The following is a 20457-nucleotide window of genomic DNA, read 5'->3' on the forward strand; positions in this document are numbered from 1 at the left end:
TGAAAGTAGATTGTTGATTCATCAACTTGATCACCCACTCTTAGGGAGGTCTTCAGCAGAGCAATCGTACCCTCCAGGGATCCAACAGGGTAGCTCACTATAAGACTCCTCCCAGTCGCCGTAGATCTGTGCCACTGCCTTCTGCTTCGCCAACCATACCTTCCTATAACTAGGCCTGAAACAATAGGTTGCCTATGTTGCCTCCTGCAACACCTTAACCGTAACCGAGGCATCAACTCTGGCCAATGAAAAGATCCTCACACATATGACATGATAGTCAAGCTATTTGTGATCGCTCGATATCGATGTCGCTAAACATGTGTGCGGTCCGTTGTACCGCCTAACTTCCCAGGTGCTCTTCCTTTGCCTCAGCGTGATGCAAATCAATCACGTGCACCAATTACCAAACTCCTTTCATCTTCCGTGGTATTTCAGATGGTCTGACTCGATAACTCTGTACTCAACTCCACGCCGGATGCTGTAATCTTTTACACTCAACACAGCTTCCTCCTTGCTCTGGAAAGATTGGCCTATCTGAAATTCCGTCAAAGCATTTGCATCATGCAGACCCTGACCCGCGAAGGTTGCCTCTACATTCTGGTATTGGCCGACGGCTTTCAAGTTCAACGTTGACATGTGCTGGGGATAGGGGTGCACATGGGCCGGGTGAAGCCGGGTTTGATGTGACCCAGACCCGACCCGAAATATACACTGGGTCTATTTATTAGACCCGAACCCGACCCTAAACCCGATGAAACCAATACACTTTCGGGCCACAATTATACCGGGTGAAAACCGGGTGAAAACCGGGCCGTTAACATTACATTACGTTGATACCTTCTTGTAAACTAGCATGTAAAAATATCCAAATTTCCAAGGCTCCAACCATTAGTTAACATGGTAAAATTCACTTAGAAAAATATAACAAGAACTAACCATTCTTCAAAATTAAAGCATAACCACAATCAATATTAAAGCATAACCACAATCAATACTAATATTGTCTAATAATACCAAATATTTAAATCAATACAAATAACACAATCTTATGTATTAGTCTAAAATCTTATGCATTCTAAACATAAAACATTAACTTATAGTCTTATAATGACTAATAACACAAAATATTAAGGTTTACAATACTTAAATTCCACGTGAGAATAGTCATGATCTATCACTAATAACACAAAATATTAATTGTGTATGTTGACCGGGCCACCGGACCGACTTCGGGTGACCCGAGCTATGGCCCGGACCCGACCCGAAATAATGACCGGGTCTATTTTTGAGACCCGTACCCGACCCTAAACCCGATGAAATCACTCCAAATTAGTTCCTAAAGTGTTCGGGACCGGGCCGGGCCTTCGGGCCGGGCCGGGTCTGTGCACCCCTAGCTGGGGATACTATTGTGTGCCAGAACCCGAAGCACCCTGGGGTGTATGTGTATTGCTCGGGATATCATCATCACTATTCCCACCAATGTCGACCGGCTCGTCATCTAAATCATCGTCCCGCATCGCATTCTCAACTCAATCCGGTCCGGCCTCAACTTCAAAATTAGGAACACCAGGAGGCACACCAACATGAGCAGCCGCAACGCGTGGAGGATCAAGAATCGGAGATGCCGCTACTACCACAAGCATCGACATCGAGGGACCACCCGCCGTCGTCGACTGAGGATTCGGCGTCGTTGCCCCGGAACTGTCGACACCGTCTTCCATCTTCGCAAGCAGCTCGGGTATTCTAACCTTTGGAAAACTCCGCCTACAGTGAAACAAGACTTGCAAGTCCTTATCAGACCCTATCACAAAGGTCTCATACCTCACACCAGCTGATACAACGGCGATGGGAATCTTGTAGAACAATTTTTTAACCCACTTTGTCCCACACACACCGAGCTTCTGTAATACGCTGTATTTAATCTCGGCCAACGTATTCGACGACCGGATAAAAATACTGAGCAGTTTCCTATCCGTAAATTTTACACCATGTCTTTTGCTTTTTTGAATTTTCCCAGAGCAATGCACTAGAGCCACAAAACTCTCATCACCATCCATTTGGGAGAAATGAAACTCTCATCACTCTTCCATCCCAATGCCTTTGAGGGATTTATATAGCCAACGCCCTTAACACACACTCAACGTAATCCGCTACAGCCTCCAGCAATTTACACACGCGTCCCCTTACACATAACCCGCTACTGCCTGTAGTGGTTTATGCACATTTTTCCCTCAACAGAAACCGCTGCTGCCTATAGCGGTTTCTGTGTTGCAACTTTACCACGTAAACCGCGACTAGTTATAGCGGATTACGTTCTCCTGTAAACCGCTACTGATAGATATATGAAACATTACATTTGCGTCTTCTCTTTTCAAAAGTTGTATTTGTGTAATATTGGAGTCTAAACATTTTATTTACATAAATTGTCCTTATTACTACTTAATTATCATCATTTTTCTGTGTCTTTTCAATTGTCATTTTTTTGTTTTGTCTAAAATTTAATTTGTTAAAATAAATTTTGAACTAAAACAAATATAAAAAAGATGAAATGAAAAACTAGTAATCGATTGAACTAAATTTTGGTTGAGATCCAAAAGATTAAAATTTTAAAATAATTATTATATTTATTTAGTGAGTTCTAAAAGATTAAAACTTTTAGTATATAATTAATAATAGTTTGTTAAAATTATTTATATAAAAAAATTACTACAAAAAAATTAGAATTTAAAAATATAAAATCTAAAAATATAAATGAGAAAATCACTTTGTAATAATTTGATTATTTTTTATTTTTCTGAAAAAATTTTGTTTATTAAGGTGTAAAAAATGAGACTAAAACTAATAGGATTAAAAAATGTTAAAATGTAAGATTATAAAAAAAATTTATATAAGAACTAATTTTATCATTTTTTAACATTTTAGGAATTAAAATGACCTACACGTGTATTTTCAAATAATACATAACATGTCATAACCCAGCAACCAATCATCTTGTAATACGTGACATTAATTTATTACGTCACCATACCATGTGACACTTAATATGACACGTCATCATTTAACTAATAAAAAAAAATAATTTGATTAACGTTTTATCTTCTAAAAACTAAAATGATTAATTTAATCCTTCGAAAATTAATTTGAAGAAAGAATGATCTTTTAGAAACAAATTTAATTGTTAATTCGGTAAAATAATAAAAGGATAACTAACGAAAAGTCTTACCCCTTAAAAAAACAATTAGTCACGCCAAATTAATCTAATTCTTAATAGGGTAAACCATCAAAATGCATTCGAATAATTTTGTTATTAACAAAAATATACTCAAATTTTATTATCAATAAAAATAGTCTCAAATAATTTTAAAATGTGACAAAAATATCCAATATTAAATATATTTTTTCAAAAAATGCTTTAGAGATTGAAAGGTAAACTACCAAAAATATACTCAAATAATTTTATCACTAACAAAAATTGCCCAAATTTTAGTATCAACAAAAATATCCTCAAATATTTAAAAAACGTGCCAAGAATATTCAAATGAATATTTTTTTTGTAAGTGGCAAATAACTTTTGTATTTAACAACCGCTTATGCATTTGATCTAAAATTTTATAAGAATGTTTAAATAAATATTTAAAAAATACACAAAAAATGGGATAAAAATTTGATCCCTATATTTTTATTTTTTTTAAAAGTATTATTGGTTGTTGACTAAAAATTACAAAAAAAAAAAAGAAACATTTAGCGAAAAATAACCAAATTTTAAGGATAAAAATATCCCTTTTTTTTAATCATACTTGCAAAAAATTGCATTAAAATTCAATTTCTGAAGTATTTTTTGAGAATACATATTTAATGTTGGGTATTTTTGTTGCGTTTTTAAATTATTTGAGAGTATTTTTGTTGATAAATTCGAGTGCATTTTTGTCAGCAACAAAATTATTCGGGTGCATTTTTTATGGTTTACCCGAGATTGAATTTTGATGCTGTTATTTGCAATTATGATTAGAAAAATGAGATTTTTTAACTTTAAAATTTGGTGATTTTTTATTAAGTATATATTTTTTTTATAATTTTTTGTCAACAACTAATAATACTTTTAAAAAATAAAATAAAAATATAGAGATCAAAATTTTATCCCATTTTTTGTGTGTACTTTTTAAACAATTATCTAAACATTTCTATAAAATTTTGGATTAAATACATAAGTGATTTATCAAATACAAAAGTCGTTTGCCACTTATAAAAAATTTTTTTGAATATTTTTATTGCGTTTTTAAATTATTTAAGAGTATTTTTGTCAATAATAAAATTCGGATATATTTTTATTAACAACAAAATTATTTAAGTACATTTTTAGTAGTTTACCTTTCTTCATAACAAGAAAAATAATTAATTAAACGTTTGGGTTTGATATATCACCTTGATAATCCCAAATAGAAATATTGGTTGGGCTAATTTATGAGTAATTACCCAAATCAGTTCTCAAGGATTTTAGAATCGGATATTTTAGTCCTCAAGAAAAATTAATACACAGATCAATCCCCAAGGTTTTACTCTGGCAGACAAATCAGTCCCCAATTCATTTTTCGACAAAATAATTACCCATATCAGTCCCCAAAGATTTTAAAAACGGACATTTTAGTCCCAAAAAAAACTAATGTACAAATCAATCCCCAACGTTTTTCTCTATTAGACATAATAGTCATCCATTCAAAAATAAAATAAAATAAAATCATTATTATTATTACTTGCACAATAATATTGTACTATATTTTTTGTATTTTTTGGACAAAAATAATGATAAATTTATTCATTAAATTCTTATATATATATATATATATATATATATATATATATATATATATATATATATATATTTGGCATAGCGGGCCTCAGCGGGAGGCCCACACGAAAGGCTATTAGCTCAGAGCGCGCCCCCTAAAACTGCATCGTTGTGCCTGGCCTATAAATACTAGTTATTCAACAAGTTCGATTGATTGATACGAGTTGATTTTCTGTGGTAAAGGCCGTAATGCCAGAGGAATCATTACCGCAGGGCATAGAGGGGGAGGTCATAAGCGTCTATACCGTAAAATCGATTTTCGCTGGAATTGAAATAACTGAGAAAAAAAAGAATTCTTTTTTATTTTGCAAGTTAAAAAAATTTCTAAGAATTTAATGAATAAATTTATCATTATTTTTGTCAAAAAATACAAAAAATAAAGTACAATATTATTGTGCAATTAATAATAATTATTTTATTTTATTTTATTTTTGGACGGGGGACTATTATGTTTAATAGAGAAAAACGTCGGGGATTGATTTGTACATTAGTTTTTCTTGGGGACTAAAATGTCCGTTTTTAAAAATCTTTTGGAACTGATCTGGGTAATTACTCTATCGGAAAATGAACTGGGACTGATTTGTTTGCCAGAGTAAAACCTTAAGAATTGATCTGTGTATTGATTTTTCTTCTTAAGGACTAAAATGTCCGATTCTAAAATCATTGGGGACTGATTTGGATAATTATTCTAAATTAAACAATTCTTTTAACCCATATTAACCCAATAGCTCGATTCAAAATGGGTTAACTTCCTATAAAATTTTGGATCAAATACATAAGTAGTTTATCAAATTCAAAAGTGGTTTGCTATTTACAAAAAAAAAAAAAAAATTTTTGAATATTTTTATCCCGCTTTTAAATTATTTAAGGGTTTTTTTGTCAATAATAAAATTCAGATTATTTAGGTACATTTTTAGTAGTTTACCCTTCTTAATTATGAGAAAAATAAATAATTAAATGTTCGGATTTGATATATCACCTTGATAATCCCAAATAAAAATATTGGTTGGGCTAATAAATTAAACAATTCTTTTAACCCATATTAACCTAATAGCTCGATTCAAATTGGGCTAAGTAGATAGCTTAAATACAATTTTGTTAATTAATAATGACAAAAAATAAATTACCAAAAAAATGACTAAAAAAATAGCTAACTTAGATTGCTCGGGTGGTTAACTCACTTGTCCACTTAAACAAGTGTTTGAAATTTAAATTCCACCCATTGATCAACGACAAACCCTTAAATAAAGCTCAGATCCGCAACGAATTAGTCCTTAATCTGCCGGATTGGAAGATACCGTAGGCAATAAAAACAATGACAAAAAAAAATTACCAAAAAAATGACTTAAAAGTAAAAAATGGCCAGATAAAAAAACGAGATTAAAAAGGGGCCATGCTTCATCTACGTATGAAAATTGAAAAATATTCAGTATTTCATTATTTACGACCAGTAGCATATGATAGACCAACCAGAATCCGGCAACAACGATAAAGTCAGACTCTAGCAACGGAAACCCAGGTAGCTGCCAATTTCCAAAGGTTGGATGTGTTTAATAGGTAATTTTCTTTGAATAATTTCCAAATTTATGAATCTTGCTATGTAGGTAAACATAATGTTCCTATGCAAAATCAATTGCAGCTAGATTCTATACAACTTAACTAAATTTATCCACACTAATAAATTTGTTTTTTGTACATTCATGATACAGGCAATCAGGCATAAAGCAACCTACCTCTAAACACAGATAACAGACAACCAAACTTGGTTCCTCTTTTGGACTCATCGGGTATTACCTTGTACATTATATACTCGTTAAGCAAGCAAAAATATTGGGGGCGTCCCCGTGTTTACGAAGTACCATGTTTCTCACCTATTTAATTTTCATAAACGTGAATATGCTTTTATCAACCAAGCTCAAATATTAATGGTTGCATCCCACAGCCTTAGAAGCCCATTACGGCCACCACTGCATATCCTTTTCCTCTCCAGATCTGAAGCAATACATCTTACCTGGATGTCACAGTAAGGCCAAAATCAACCCATGAACGAAGAATAAAGAGCGTTGAACATGAATAACATAATACTCTTTAACCACATATATTGCCCTGCTAAATGGCAAAAATATGCACCCTAAAGTATAGCTGAGGCAAATCAAAATAACAGCAATCAATGAGCCATAGTTCTAAAGTAAACATCACCACAAAACTTAATTTCACAAAGAAAAGAACATCAATATATTTTTTCCTACTTCAGTGCTAGTAATTATCTAAGGAATGCACTTCCTTAGGTAGTTTCCCCCAAAGCAATTATTTGTCTCAAAAGATCAATAAAATTGGCACTGGATTGTAGTTACATGTTAAAAAGTTTAAGAGCACATCATAATGTTCACTGATCACATTATACCAGAGCCGGACCATATCAAGTGGAAAATCCAAAAGAGCACATACCATAGCAACTGTTTTTTGAGGTGTTCTGTAAACCTGCCAGCCAGCCATTTTGGACCCAGTACCAGAAAAACCACCAAGTCTCTCTTGAGGCCGATGGAAAAGTGACATCGAATTGTCCGCTGCTCCAATGCCTAACCAGTGCTCCCCAGCATTGATAGATAATATGGCAGCATTGTGAATTGTAACATTTTTTGCACACCTTATACCCCCTGTACAGTCAATGAGTAAAAAATTATCAGATGATCTCTACCTTCTAAAGTTCTAATTTTGTACAGAATAAATACACAGGCACAACACTAGGTCATTCTGTTGTATTATTGCTTCTTAAAATTGCATGTTACAATTTGTTGTAAGATTAAGACACCATTTTGGTGGAGTATAAATAGCATGATAGTATTTTACAATGAGACACTTTGAAGTTTTTTAAACTTTAAACAGTCTGCATATTTCACAAATCAAACAAGCTAAACATCACGGAGGAAAATTGTATGGATAAAGAGATTGCCATACCGTCATCATTTTCCCAAAACCGTAGCAGGCCGTCAGTTGACCCTGGAATTGAATTTAACATTTAGCAAGCAATGGAAATAAAAACACACAGCCAGTGTCTTAATGAAACCCACACACACAGAGAGCATTGCCAAATTTGGAGATGATGCACCTGTTATAATTCCTCTGTCTAAAGCAGAATATTCGACACATAATATTGGCCCGGCATGGCATGCTAAGACAGCATCACATATTCCTCGGGAAACAGACCACAATCTTGCTGTCCAATCATCACTACCAGTAATTACAGTATCACCAACCATTCTTATGGACCTGCATTTTTCATACTCAATTATATATTTTATTTACTATCGATACAATAGATATAGATAAAGGGTCCCCTCTTGGTGTCCAATTTCTACTATAAATTTTACCCCAAGAAGGGGGGAAAAATATCATCCACTCCTTAAAAATAACCGACAGTAACCACTCATCCAACTATTTCTTCTTACTTCATATCTTTACCATCATGAAAACACTCATCAAACTCTCACTCCCCACAATAAAGTTTTCTTGTTTCATGCTTCCCATTGTATAAATACCAACAAATTTAAAAAGATAACTCATGCTTGTTAAGCCGCTAGTACGAATAACATAGTAGAGTAGAAATACATGTTCTCTTAACCTTATCCATTGTGTATGTCCTGAAAGTTTATGCATCTGTCTACTAGCACGAATGTCCCATATGCTCGCAACCCTGTAATGCCAGAAACAATCAATGCATGACAAATGGCTGAATTGCACACAGAAAAATCAACATAGAATTTGTATGTGCGCGCGCGCACACACACATCTACATTCTTTTAACTTACACATCTCTTCCAGCAGCAGCCAAGAGTCCCACATTGTCATCATATTCCATGCATAAAACAGCACTAGAGCAACGACCAACAGTTGCAACACATCTATCAGTTCTAACATCCCACATCTTCACAGTACCATCATACGATGAAGTTAGGACACGTTCACCGGAGAGCATGCGCACACAGCTGACCTACAAGGTTTGCATTATATTAAGTTTCAACTTTCCAACCTTTATATTTTTCATCACTTATTTACCTACATCTGTTTACTGTAGATCAGCCAGAAATATTTTAAAGTAATACCGGTCCATCATGGCCTTTAAGCTCTTCCAGAAGTTGAGTTGTTTGCTTATCCCAAACCAAAACAGACTGATCATCAGATCCTGACACCACTTTCCCCCTATCTGAATTTATGGCACGGATAGTTCTACATTTGAATCCAGAAGCAAGGTTGCCCATAAATATATATCCAGAGATGTTAAGAACAAAAGAAATAATATATATATATATATATATATATATATATATATATAGGGGAGAGAGAGATAGAGAACCTCGTATGCCCTTTTAGAGTTGCCCTGAGTTCAGAACCACGCAGACTAGGATCCCAGATCTTAACCTGCATGTTTGGAAAAGTTATATTCATAACACATTAATTCATTCCTAACATCCTAAGGCAAAAAATGCAACCTGAGCTGCATAATGGCATCCATAGACATTGAAACTTACTGAGCAGTCTGTGCTTCCGCTAATAAAGAAACCAGCATCTTCACGGTCACCCACCAAATCCCACACCTCTCTCTTTGTAACACAATGGAGAGCAGTAATGGCACCATTATGACCCCTAAGTATGCGGACATTTGTTTGAAGCTTCTTCTGCCCACCAGTTGAAAGATCATGTTTCCGAGGAGTGCCATTCTCTTGTGCAGCTAAATTTGTAACAATAGAACAAAGTGATACCCTTAGTTTACTCAAGAATCAATACATAGTTGCACTAGCAGATAATGTATTAATTAATACCTGAATTGCCCCCATCAGACGTCCATTTACGACTAAAGCTGGATCTAGATGAAGTATTTCGGGTGAACATACTTTGCACCCAGCTTCTACCAACACCAGTTCCCTCGGCAGGTTGCTGGCCATCATCTTTGGAATCTTTTGAATGTGGGGATGGTAATGCAAGGGATGACATAGACTGTGCCTTAAATGATGTGACTCCCCAATATCCATTGCGTAGTTGCTGGATATGAGACAAGAACCCTCTGATTTTTATCTGCATCAATAACATGGAAAACAATTCAGCAATAATCCATCACATGACATGAGCCAAAATTTTCAGTAGTATTATTTCAAGAGAAATAGATAAAGTAAAGTCAACATTCAAAAGAAAGAGAAACAATGACGTATACCATGAAAGCATAACACAAGGGGCGACATTACTAGTATGCAAAAAACGATAAGATACAAAACCAACGGTACTAAGAGAAACATTGATGCAGAATCTGTACTTCTTTAGGGTATGGCATTTCAAGTTTACATGGTCAACATTTTGTGATCTTGATTATTAGTTGCATTTATTGTTATTTCGGGTGCCTTAGTTATATATAGTTTATTAAGTTTTATGAACTATTGTATTACGTATACACTTTTGGTTATTAATCCCACATCAGATCATTATGCTTTGAGACCAAGTCTCTAATTGAAGATCAAGGATTCAAATACGCTGAGCATCTAGGTACTGAATACTATAGTGCCATAGTTTAATAATTTTGTTCTGTTCTACTTGTGTTGGTTCTTCATCAATTTATGCGGGACATAAACTACGGTTTATTGTCTTTCCTCATTTTTCTTTCCTTCCAATACTTCTTTGACTCTATATTATATAAGCTGGTAGGCTTCTTTTATTGGTTAGAAAAAGTCCTTTTTCTTTTCTCTCTCTCCCTTGGGATTAGAAAAAGAATTTTTACTAGAGCAGTAAAGAAGAGTACAAAAGAGGACAACACATCCTCACAACGATACAAAAATAACAACCATGTCGTATAAGGATAAACCATGCAGCAAAGCAACATATAACACTCACTTGAAAAGCAATTTATGCATTTCTAAAAAGAAATTAACTTACAAATTGCTTGGATCCAATGCTGTTCCTCTCTGCAATTGTTTCAATCATGTACCAAGCATCATTATCAGGAAGTCCCAGCCCAGCCTTCATTACGGCAAAGAAGGCTCAGTATACAAAAGTATAACATGATACAATTTGACTTCACCAGAACTACAGAAGTTAACAGAAGAATTTAAGCACATGAAATAGCCTAGACAATACCATGTGTGATGCCAACACCACAAGCTGTGCTGTCACAAGAGATGCATAGTTTGCTGATCTGGCAAAGAAAAAATTGAAACTTTATAAACATCTATGGAAAAAAATAGAAGTATCGGTGCATTTATGTCCAAATTCAATTAAATCTACAATGATTGGATGGTTGGTTAAAGAGGTCAGAAAGAATATACATACATTCACAAATAGTTAGGTTGAAGGTCATAGAACAATAGGATTTATTTTAGTAGTGTTTGTTTGTGCTTGTGAAAACAAGCTGAAGTAGAAAATAATCAGTGTTTTTTTATTATAAAAAAAATATAAGCATACAAGGAGCTGCTTCTCCCAAAATCGAGAGAGAGAGAGAGAGAGAAATCCCTGTACAAAACAACATTCTACATTCTTTTAAAAGAACTAGGAATAGCAGTAACTACCATCTACTAGCTAGGATGACAGCCATACTAGCTATAACTAACTTATCAGTGAAAGGTCCCTAACTCCTAACTACCCTTAGGGTAGCTTCCCCCACGAGCTACCATTCTCTTGTATATAAACAGAGAAGTCACCCAATTGAGGATCTCAGATTCATGATACACAATTCAGACATTTCTCTTCTCGCTTTCTCTCTCTACTTCGCTGTTTCAGTTTTCTATTATCAATGTTGTTTGTTTGTGCTTTTCAAAGCAAGCCGAAGTAGAAAATAACAAGTCTTTCTAGAGTTATTTTAACTAGTGTATCAATAGACACTGATTCACTCTTTTATTTATTAAATGCACGTAAAAATAGTGAAAATAGAATTAGTTGAGATGGCGAGTTGTTTATAATTTAACCTAAAAGTCTTGGGCTCAAGTCTTTGATATAACAAAAAAAATATACTTTTTATAGATTATATATAACGAAGGGTGTTTAAAGAAAAAAAAGTTGGACACCAACCGTTCTCATATTCTCATTATATATAGTATAGAAGTATAGATATAGAAGTACAGATATAGAAGATATATAATATAGATAAGCATACAAGGAGCTACTTCTCCCAAAATCAAAAGCATGAGAGAATAGCTTTGACAATTTTTAGCAAAAACATACATTCATAGTTAGCAAAATCAAAGTAATTAGAAATTTTTTGTTTTGATACAAGGTACTTTTACAATTACATAGAAATGCAACATAATTTTCTGATTCTGCTTCTACAACTAAAGAATTACTTCTTGTGGAATCTTAACCAAACCAGCCCATTATTTGTATTCAAAACAAAGATGATGATACTGATGATAGGATATAAAACACACAGTAATGTAAAGAATGAAGAAAACTAATATAAAAAGAAACAGAAGACAATCAAAGAAAAATTTTAAATCCTTACTTGTTTGAAGATTGCTCCATTAAATAGTCAAAATATCCTTCCCAAAACCTGCAAGGAAGGTGCATGAACTGTGTCAACACTTAGTTCAAGATAAGACCACTAAAACATCGTGTGAAAACATGAAAAAATAGTTATGGGAAATACAGACCGCAGCTCATCCCAAATAGAAAGAGAAATAAGATGTCGTTGCACATAGTCTGGCACATTGTTATTGTCTTTCTTATACATATCAGATGAAACTTCAAGAGCATCTCTAATGGTTGGCAAGTCATTCCGTGCGGTTGCACGATTTATAGCTGTTTTGAGCTGAAAATGAGCAGATTTGATAGGAACGAGAATTAGACATGAACTCAGTTAGAAGTTAAGGGAGGGAAGGTATATTCTTTCTGCCAACACTTGTGGCAATACTGAAACGAAGTAATTTAGACATAACTATACTCAGTCCCTCTAGTGTTAAAAAGAATTTAGTTTGGTTTCCTTAAACTGCAATTACAACAATCTTTTCCTTCAAAATTTTAATACATTTCACACTGTTTTTCTGACTGGAACTATGAAGGAGGATGTGTCTCTGATAAGATCCCTCTTTTACAAGCACCTCAATGGAGTCATATCAAAGAGATGGTGCTGTCTCATTATTAACTTGTATTTGATATTAAATTATTGGACTTGTATAAAGCCAGAGGGGCAGACATTGAAATGTTATATCAAGATTAAAACCTCAAATTAGTCCTCAAAAGTGTCATTGCACCAATTTGGCCTCAAGATTTGTAATTTAAACTTTGAGGTATTAAAGTTCATTTCTTGCTAGACTAAAGGATTAAAATATCTTACAATAACTTGAAATGAATTTTCATTTTTGGAGACTTAAATTTGTTGAACACATATGAAGGATTGACAAGTTAAACAAAAGGAATAGCATTTGTTTACCAATTCTTTCACTGCAATAAACTGTTCTTCAGTGAGCTGACAGCTCCAACCCTGATAGAAAGATCTAGCATAAGCTTCATTGCGACAGGGAAAATAACAAAAGAAATTAATTATCAGTGTTAGCTAAATAAGACTAACTGAATGTATATGCTCGCTTATGCATTCAACAAATCCACTACCACCAATCCCCTCTGCATCAGATTCAATCAAAGCTGCAAGGCCAACCACAAAATAACTTATTAGAAAACTCCGTACTCCACTTCTAACATAAATTAATTTTTTAACCTGACAACGGGAAAATTCACATTCCACTAGTATCAAAAAGAAAATTGAGATCAATGATACCAAGTATTGTTCCATATTCAAAGGAGGCGAGAGGATCATCTGTTGCTCCCAATTTGAGAAGCCGCAGCCATAAACCCTGTGTTATGAAGAAAAAAAAGCAATGTAAAAAGGTGATACTGTACCAATTTCAACATATAGTAGCAGTCATTATGGAGAGTAATACAGTCAAATGTATCAGAATCCAACAACCATGAAAACATCAAAGATTGATCTAAACAAGTGTTTTTCAGTATTTTTTTTTTTTTTTTAAGACTGGATTTTTTGGAGCAGCAGTAGGATCCAACAATAAGTAAGATCCTGGAGGCCTTTATGTTAAAGCAAGAGAGATGTGATTCATGATGTAATTTTGTAGGAGAATGGGCGGGGGAAATGGCTATGTGTGAGAGAAAATGAAGAGAAAGAAGGGAATTTACAAAGAAGAGTGGGTAACTTATTTTAGACAACTAAAGTTGCTGTGGGTCTTCAATGAAACCAAAGAATAAGAACTAGCAGCAGCAGTAAACTAACTTCTACAGTTCCACTACACAATAAACAAGCATCATAAATTTCCAGATCTATATTGAAAATAAGGGGAAAATTAAGTTCACGCAAAATGGATACACCCATGCATGCACACACAAACATACATAGAGGAATGTATAGAGAAAAGACCGATAAACGTACCTGCAGCTTAACCTTAATATCCAGCACCATTCTGTCCCTTTCAGCCTGAAACCACAAAAAGAATAACGTGAGGGACCAACTGCAAAATAAATAGATCAATACACAAGCAGCACTAACAAAATAATCCTGGCCATGTTAACTTACCGCCCTCTCAAGTGGACTAAGACCATCTGCTAACAGATCCTTACTGAAAGAACACAGAAGAACAGTAAGATAGAAAAACAAGAATAAGGTGGAAAAACAATTTAAGTTAAAATGTAGAAACAACCATGACAATCAGTTTATTCAATAGATAGAACAAGGCAGAATGTACTGCTCACAATAGAAGACATTCTGTTCAGGATACCCAATACTTAATGCCTAGAAACTGAAAGCAGCATAGATCAACAGCAACAACGATAACGAATCCTAATTCAAAATTGCTTCCTCTTTGAGTGACAACAATTAATATTCATGCAAACCATACACTCTCCAACTTTTAGACTTTTCCTATAAATAGAATTTAGTCATATTTGTACCAATGTACAGAATACATTTCGCACATTGGGAGAGATTCCTTTTAATCAAGAACCGTAATTAAATAACTGAAAAGGATATGCGGGCCAGCTTTTCTAGGCATCAGTATGACAACAAAAGAGTGTCCTGATGTTAGGCATTGGCGCATTGCTTGCATTACCTTGGAGTATGTCTTCCTGAGTACTCATAGGCATTACTAACTGCTGAAAGAATATCCCTCCTATTTTCTTCTTCCTCTTCTGTTCTGCTGATTGCAGGAAATCTATCATAGGTATAATTGGCACCAGATCCTGCAAGGTAAAAAAAGTAGAAAAAGGTAAAAAAATATGCATTCAATTTAGTTTATATTTGCGAGTAATCAATTTAGACACAAAATTGGCTAGAAGTCATGCATTTCACCTGACATTCCAGCATCAAAATCTGATATTGTTAAGATCTCAGGCTCTACCAAAGGTGAAGGAAGAATTGACATAGGGTTTTGACCCCTTCCAATTGCATCCTGTAGCTTATCAAGCAGGTTATTGTTGTTTTCATCAGAACCTACCCCTCTCTCCAAATAATCCAAGAAACCATGAGAATCAAGGAACTGAGCTATCTGTAAAATTCAAATTTGACATCAGATGAAAGACAGAAATTATACAGCAATAATAAGAATGGAATTAGCATTTCTTTGATAAAACATGATTTAAACCCAGCCAATGTAATTATCATTAGTACATCCATGAATCTTCTAACCATCATAATCAACAATGAAAATCTAATCATTAGTAGGATCAATTTAGTCATTGGAATTTCCATCGCTGCTAATTGGAGAACACACCCCATGTTATGAGTAAAAAATTACCATTGGCTCTGGTGGTTGATTAGTAGCTCGAGACCGTTTCTTCAAGAAAGCTTGAGTATTGAAGACCTGAGTGGAACTATTTTCCTGATGCCAAAATAGGAAAAAAGAAGAAAATGAACAATGAAAGGTCATACCAAAGTTTTCTCATGGAAGATTGAAAACTAAATTCTTGAAACAAGAAATAGAATATTCATACTAGGAAATTCCGATAGCCACTTAAAAGTGTTGCAAAGAACTTTAAGAATATCATCCTGCACAAGAAACATGGTGACAATAAGGCACATCAGACTGGAGACCATTTGTTGTACTACCAACATGTCTGGTTTTTAACATCTGAAAACTGATGCATAAGGGAGGGGGGGGGGGGGGGGGGGGGGGGGGGGGAATATTGAATGACTCAAATGTTTAATAATAGTTTAAAAATAGACGGCACAAGTAAATCATCAAATAAAAATTCCAGGGATTGGTGGTCATAAAAGTTCCACCACTTTCTAAAATGGCAAAAAAGTTAAACAATATATTGGACTGTCCACAAGGAACCAAAACAATAAATTGGACAGTCCACAAGGGACCAAGAAACAACATAAATTAGAACTACAATGAGCAAAGCACAAATCATTCTTGGTATAACGGGCAGGCATCAAGTTCATTTATGTGAGAAAATTTCAATATTTTATTACAAAGATCAATCAGCAATGTTTAGAATAAAGTGTATCATAATATTTTCCAGGGAACTAAATTAAGAATTCATTAAAATGTTCATCAATCTAGCATCTCATTCACTTTCATATGATTTTATTCAGTGACGGTGAACCTAAAAAGAATGGAAAACAATGAATAATCTACCATCGAAGGATCACCTTAACTGAAGGTCATGATCCGCTCCCCATTGCTTAGCCGCAAATTTAGTATAATGCTCAGATACACTATATATTCCAGCCTTCAATTCATCAATTCCAGTTACATTGGGGTATAATAACTTGATTACCTCACCACGCAAGAAGCTGTATTCTGGCTCGGGAATAGGTGGAATTTCCTCTGATGTAGTAATACGATTATAATCGAGGTCAACAACCACCACCTACAAGAGAGTAAAAGATATCAATTAAAATAAATGAAAGCAAAACATCATTCGAAACAAATAGAATCGCCCACATGCATGCCAACCTGTAAATCAAGAAAAGCAAACATGATTTTTTTTTTTTTGTTGGTTGTTGGGGAGGGGGGGGTTGTTTCTGGGTGAAGCTTAGACCTGATATTGATAACTAGTTCAAGAATGCAGAAAAGAATACAATAAATACACACACAGAACTTTACCAGTCCTAAAAACACCTGTTGCCACAGGTAAAGAAGCAAGGAACAGGACTAGAACAAGTTCATGAATACATTACTTCTACAGTTTTCTTGTTAGGAAAAATAGAAAGATGGAAAATAGAAAAGTGAAAATTTTAAAGATACTTGGTAGGTTAAAAATAAGTATTTTTTTTTTCACTTTTTACATGCATCTCATTTTCACCAGCCCATTTTCCAACTCAATTTGACTCAAACAATACACAGCCTTAAGGATAGATGACCTTGAGGCTTAAACTGAGAAGTTCCCCCACCTATTTGCAGTAAATCATTAGCTATAACATTATGACTTCAATCAAACTAATTAATGATAAAAGTGCAGCAAAACTAGTAGCCAGCAATTAATCAAATAATGCAAGAATATAGATAAATTAAACACCAAGGGAATGGAATTTCTCTAAATAAGCAGTGGTGTTAAGGAACAAGAGTACTGACTTACACCATCCATGACCTGTGCAGAGGTATCAACACACGAATGGAGGCCCATCATATATGGTGTAGGAGCATCAATATAATCTACTCCTTTGAAGAATAGTGACGGAATGTATACATGCTAAAGAAAGAAAGAAAAAACATCAAGAGAAAAATATTAAAAGCGAGTTAACAAAAGGTACCAACATTTTAGGAATGAGCATCATGAGTTATTATCAAATATGATATACACATCTTTTCAGAGAGATAACCGCAGAAATCAGCCATAACAACAAAAATGATGCTACCAATCGAGAAAAAAAAAAAAAACACTGGTGTACACAAATAAAGGAAACACTCAAGATAAAGATTTTCAAATCTAACCTGCCATCGGAATGGGTAGATTAAGTGACAAATGGCCTCAGATGCAAGAGTTAGAAGTGAATACCTGCCAAAAGAAAGTATAGAATAAACATAGATTTAACAAATGAATTAACTAATACTCTAAATGACAAACTTCTAAACAACTAACATAAATACAACATATCTGCATATATTGGATGAACCCCATGTTCAAATTTCACACAGCAATCAAATGTAACTATCATATCTCCTTTCTTGAAGTAATCAAGGGGAATCCAAATCAACGCCAAACAGAAACAGTATTATCAGGATAAGCTAGTACAGTACAAACACAAATACAATTGGGAAACTGTGCAAGTTAAAATCTACTATTTAGCTTTAAAATTTCATCGGTAATCAACATGAAATTTTATGAAAGTGTAGATGGTAGTTAAAGAACCAGACTGTGGACACTGGAGAGGTCATTGATGAACCAAAATATAACTAGGAACTATGGCCGTAAGGTCTTAAGAAGTATACTTGTTAGCTCGAAGCAAAATCCTCCTTTCAAGCAACACGGCTGTAAAAAGTTGTATTAAGTTGTCAACATCCAAGCACTGCACCAGAGGCTGAAATGATATCTGCTCCAGAAAACCATGGATGGTTGTTAACAAATGAACCAGATGAAAACAGCTAATCAAGTCTAGAAACCAAGTTTCAGGAGACTGTACATCAGCATGGGGAAGCCCATCAGTTGGTGGAGCCTCAGCAGAAAGCAGACAATTCTCAATAGCAAACAGCACTCGCTCCTTTCCAGGAGTTGGCAAAGGCACATTGGACACCATATGTGCTATGACATCCCATAGTGGTTTACTGAAATTGTTACACACTGGGAATGGTAAGAGAAACAGAAACAAAAAACCACAGATTTTTCATATTTAATCTAAGACAACTTGTGGTCACATTTATAAAGCATAAATAAAAAGAAAACTCGTAGTTATGTTCTGATTTTGAAAAAGCAAAGATTTTGCCACCATTGTAGACTTACCTAGTTCCATTCGGAGAAAAACACAGTGCAAATATCTCCTCCAGAGCACTCCGAAGTAGACGGAAACTTGGCAAGCGTGAAACTAGACAGATGCATTTGTCAGCATATGAATTTGCCTGTATACGGTAAGCCTCTGCGATATCCTCACAAACTGGATCTCGGAAAGAAATGCAGCTAACATAGATTTTAGAACCATCACCCTCTGCATCAAACTTTTAAGTCAATATGATATCAGATATGAAGAAACAAAACCATAAACGCTGAAAGTAATATCAACTGAAAAACCTATTGCAAATCATGGTGAGACGATGAGAGTATCATCATTCATCAGGGAGGATAAATGGGAAAATGCAAATATGAAAGTTAAAAGTATTTAGCAAGGACTCGGCATAAAATAGTCACCCCCCAAATCAGAATGTAGAAAGAAAGAATGATTACTTTATTCTGAGGTAGCAAGAAACCATCAGTGAAAATCACTTATAATCTTCTCTGTTGTGGTCTAATACTTCTATCCCCAATAAAAATTCCATAGTTTCTATCAAATATATCTATATATATATGCGCCCAACATGCACCCCGGTCCTGATTTGAGTATCGCAATGGCCCCGGTGCAATATATGTTCAATCCCTAATCATGTATCAACAGTTCAGCATATCTAAGTAAACTTCCTAAATCAATATCCAACTTCCTAAGCTACTCCCAAGTCCCACCAAATAAAAGCAAGTAAAAGCTAGCTAAGGTAAACTGGAGAAACCATGCTTGCACAAAAACATACCAGTCAAAACCATCGGATAGCTCCTCGGAAACGTGGAAGGATCGTTGGAATCAAATCCTGATGCATGGAACGCAACACCAGCAGGTAGAACACACTGAAAAGGAACAACGTTCACTGGCATCAGATAAAATTAACACAATAAGGAAATTTAGTAAACGCAACGACGAACACGAACACTTCAGAAAAACGGGAATGCATATGAAAAAGAGGTTCGTTGAGGAAGAAGCAGTTACAGTGGGAAGCTGAGGAGGCGGAGGAGGATAGAGAGTGTGAGTCGGAGGAGGATACTGGTCGAGGAGTGAAGGAGTATACATGCAGCCAGGGCCATGGTAACCTTTGATTCCATCAATGTTTCGAATCTCCGGTCCGATCCCACACACAACGAAGTACTCAAAGATTGGAGGCATTGCCTTTTCTTCTTTAGGAGATTCGTCAATGGCGGAATTGGAGATCTCTTCTCCCCCGTTTCTCCCCTCAGGAACCGGGAGAGAAGAAGAGTGCTCCGAGATCTGGTGTTCTATCTCTTGTTTTTGACGATGATGGAGTTGAGTTAGTCGATAGATCAATTCAGGAGCTTAAGCAATAATCAGTCGTCAGGTGTGAAACTGCATCGGAGTTTCTTTTCTGCGGAGAGGTTGATTCAGGACGGAGAAACGAGAAAAGAAAAACCGTCACTCAGAAACAAAAAATTAAAAAACGAAAAAAAGAAAAAATATATATAATACAAGGAAGTGAAAAAAATAAATTAACCATCAATTCTTAAAAAAAGTTTATTTATTTAATTCATTTTTAAAAAATTTTATCAATAAAATTATTTTTTAAAAATTAGAACTAATTTAATTAATAAAATTTTTTAGAGATAAATTTAAAAAATATTCCATAAAAGTTTTAAAAATTAAAAAAAATATC

The 20457-nt window shown here is 34.6% G+C and overlaps 1 protein-coding gene across 2 annotated transcripts; it reads right to left on the bottom strand.

Moving 5' to 3' along the window:
* Positions 1-6393: 6393 nt before the first annotated feature.
* On the bottom strand, positions 6394-20213 carry LOC130968519 (DENN domain and WD repeat-containing protein SCD1). Of its 2 annotated transcripts, XM_057893847.1 has the most exons (31): positions 19782-20213; positions 19549-19642; positions 18773-18974; positions 18456-18597; positions 18265-18365; positions 17767-17830; positions 17411-17524; positions 16482-16702; positions 15818-15872; positions 15622-15705; positions 15177-15372; positions 14938-15067; positions 14406-14448; positions 14262-14306; positions 13599-13674; positions 13392-13465; positions 13254-13304; positions 12475-12632; positions 12327-12374; positions 10970-11027; positions 10769-10852; positions 9667-9919; positions 9376-9575; positions 9201-9265; positions 8950-9073; positions 8656-8837; positions 8469-8540; positions 7956-8116; positions 7805-7846; positions 7295-7503; positions 6394-6857 (listed from the first exon to the last, which is right to left on the bottom strand). In XM_057893847.1, exons 1-31 carry the CDS (start codon positions 19953-19955, stop codon positions 6762-6764), a joined length of 3618 nt encoding a protein of 1205 aa, XP_057749830.1. In that variant the 5' UTR covers positions 19956-20213; the 3' UTR covers positions 6394-6761. The 2 variants fall into 2 exon arrangements, with proteins under 2 accessions (XP_057749830.1, XP_057749831.1); XM_057893848.1 differs by lacking the exon at positions 19782-20213 and having other exon boundaries at positions 18773-18984.
* Between the last annotated feature and the right edge of the window lie 244 nt (positions 20214-20457).

This window comes from Arachis stenosperma, chromosome 3 (assembly GCF_014773155.1).
Source record: "Arachis stenosperma cultivar V10309 chromosome 3, arast.V10309.gnm1.PFL2, whole genome shotgun sequence".
Classification (NCBI taxonomy): domain Eukaryota; kingdom Viridiplantae; phylum Streptophyta; class Magnoliopsida; order Fabales; family Fabaceae; genus Arachis; species Arachis stenosperma.

What these genes read in the sequence shown, in the direction of transcription:
- LOC130968519 (XM_057893847.1), bottom strand. Translation starts at nt 19,955, where the DNA reads ATGCCTCCAATCTTTGAGTACTTCGTTGTGTGTGGGATCGGACCGGAG. An exon ending in TCTATTTGGGATGAGCTGCG is followed by an intron (nt 12,375 to 12,474) that starts GTCTGTATTTCC and finishes CCTTCCTTGCAG; the next exon opens with GTTTTGGGAAGGATATTTTG. An exon ending in GCGGAAGCACAGACTGCTCA is followed by an intron (nt 9,266 to 9,375) that starts GTAAGTTTCAAT and finishes CCAAACATGCAG; the next exon opens with GTTAAGATCTGGGATCCTAG.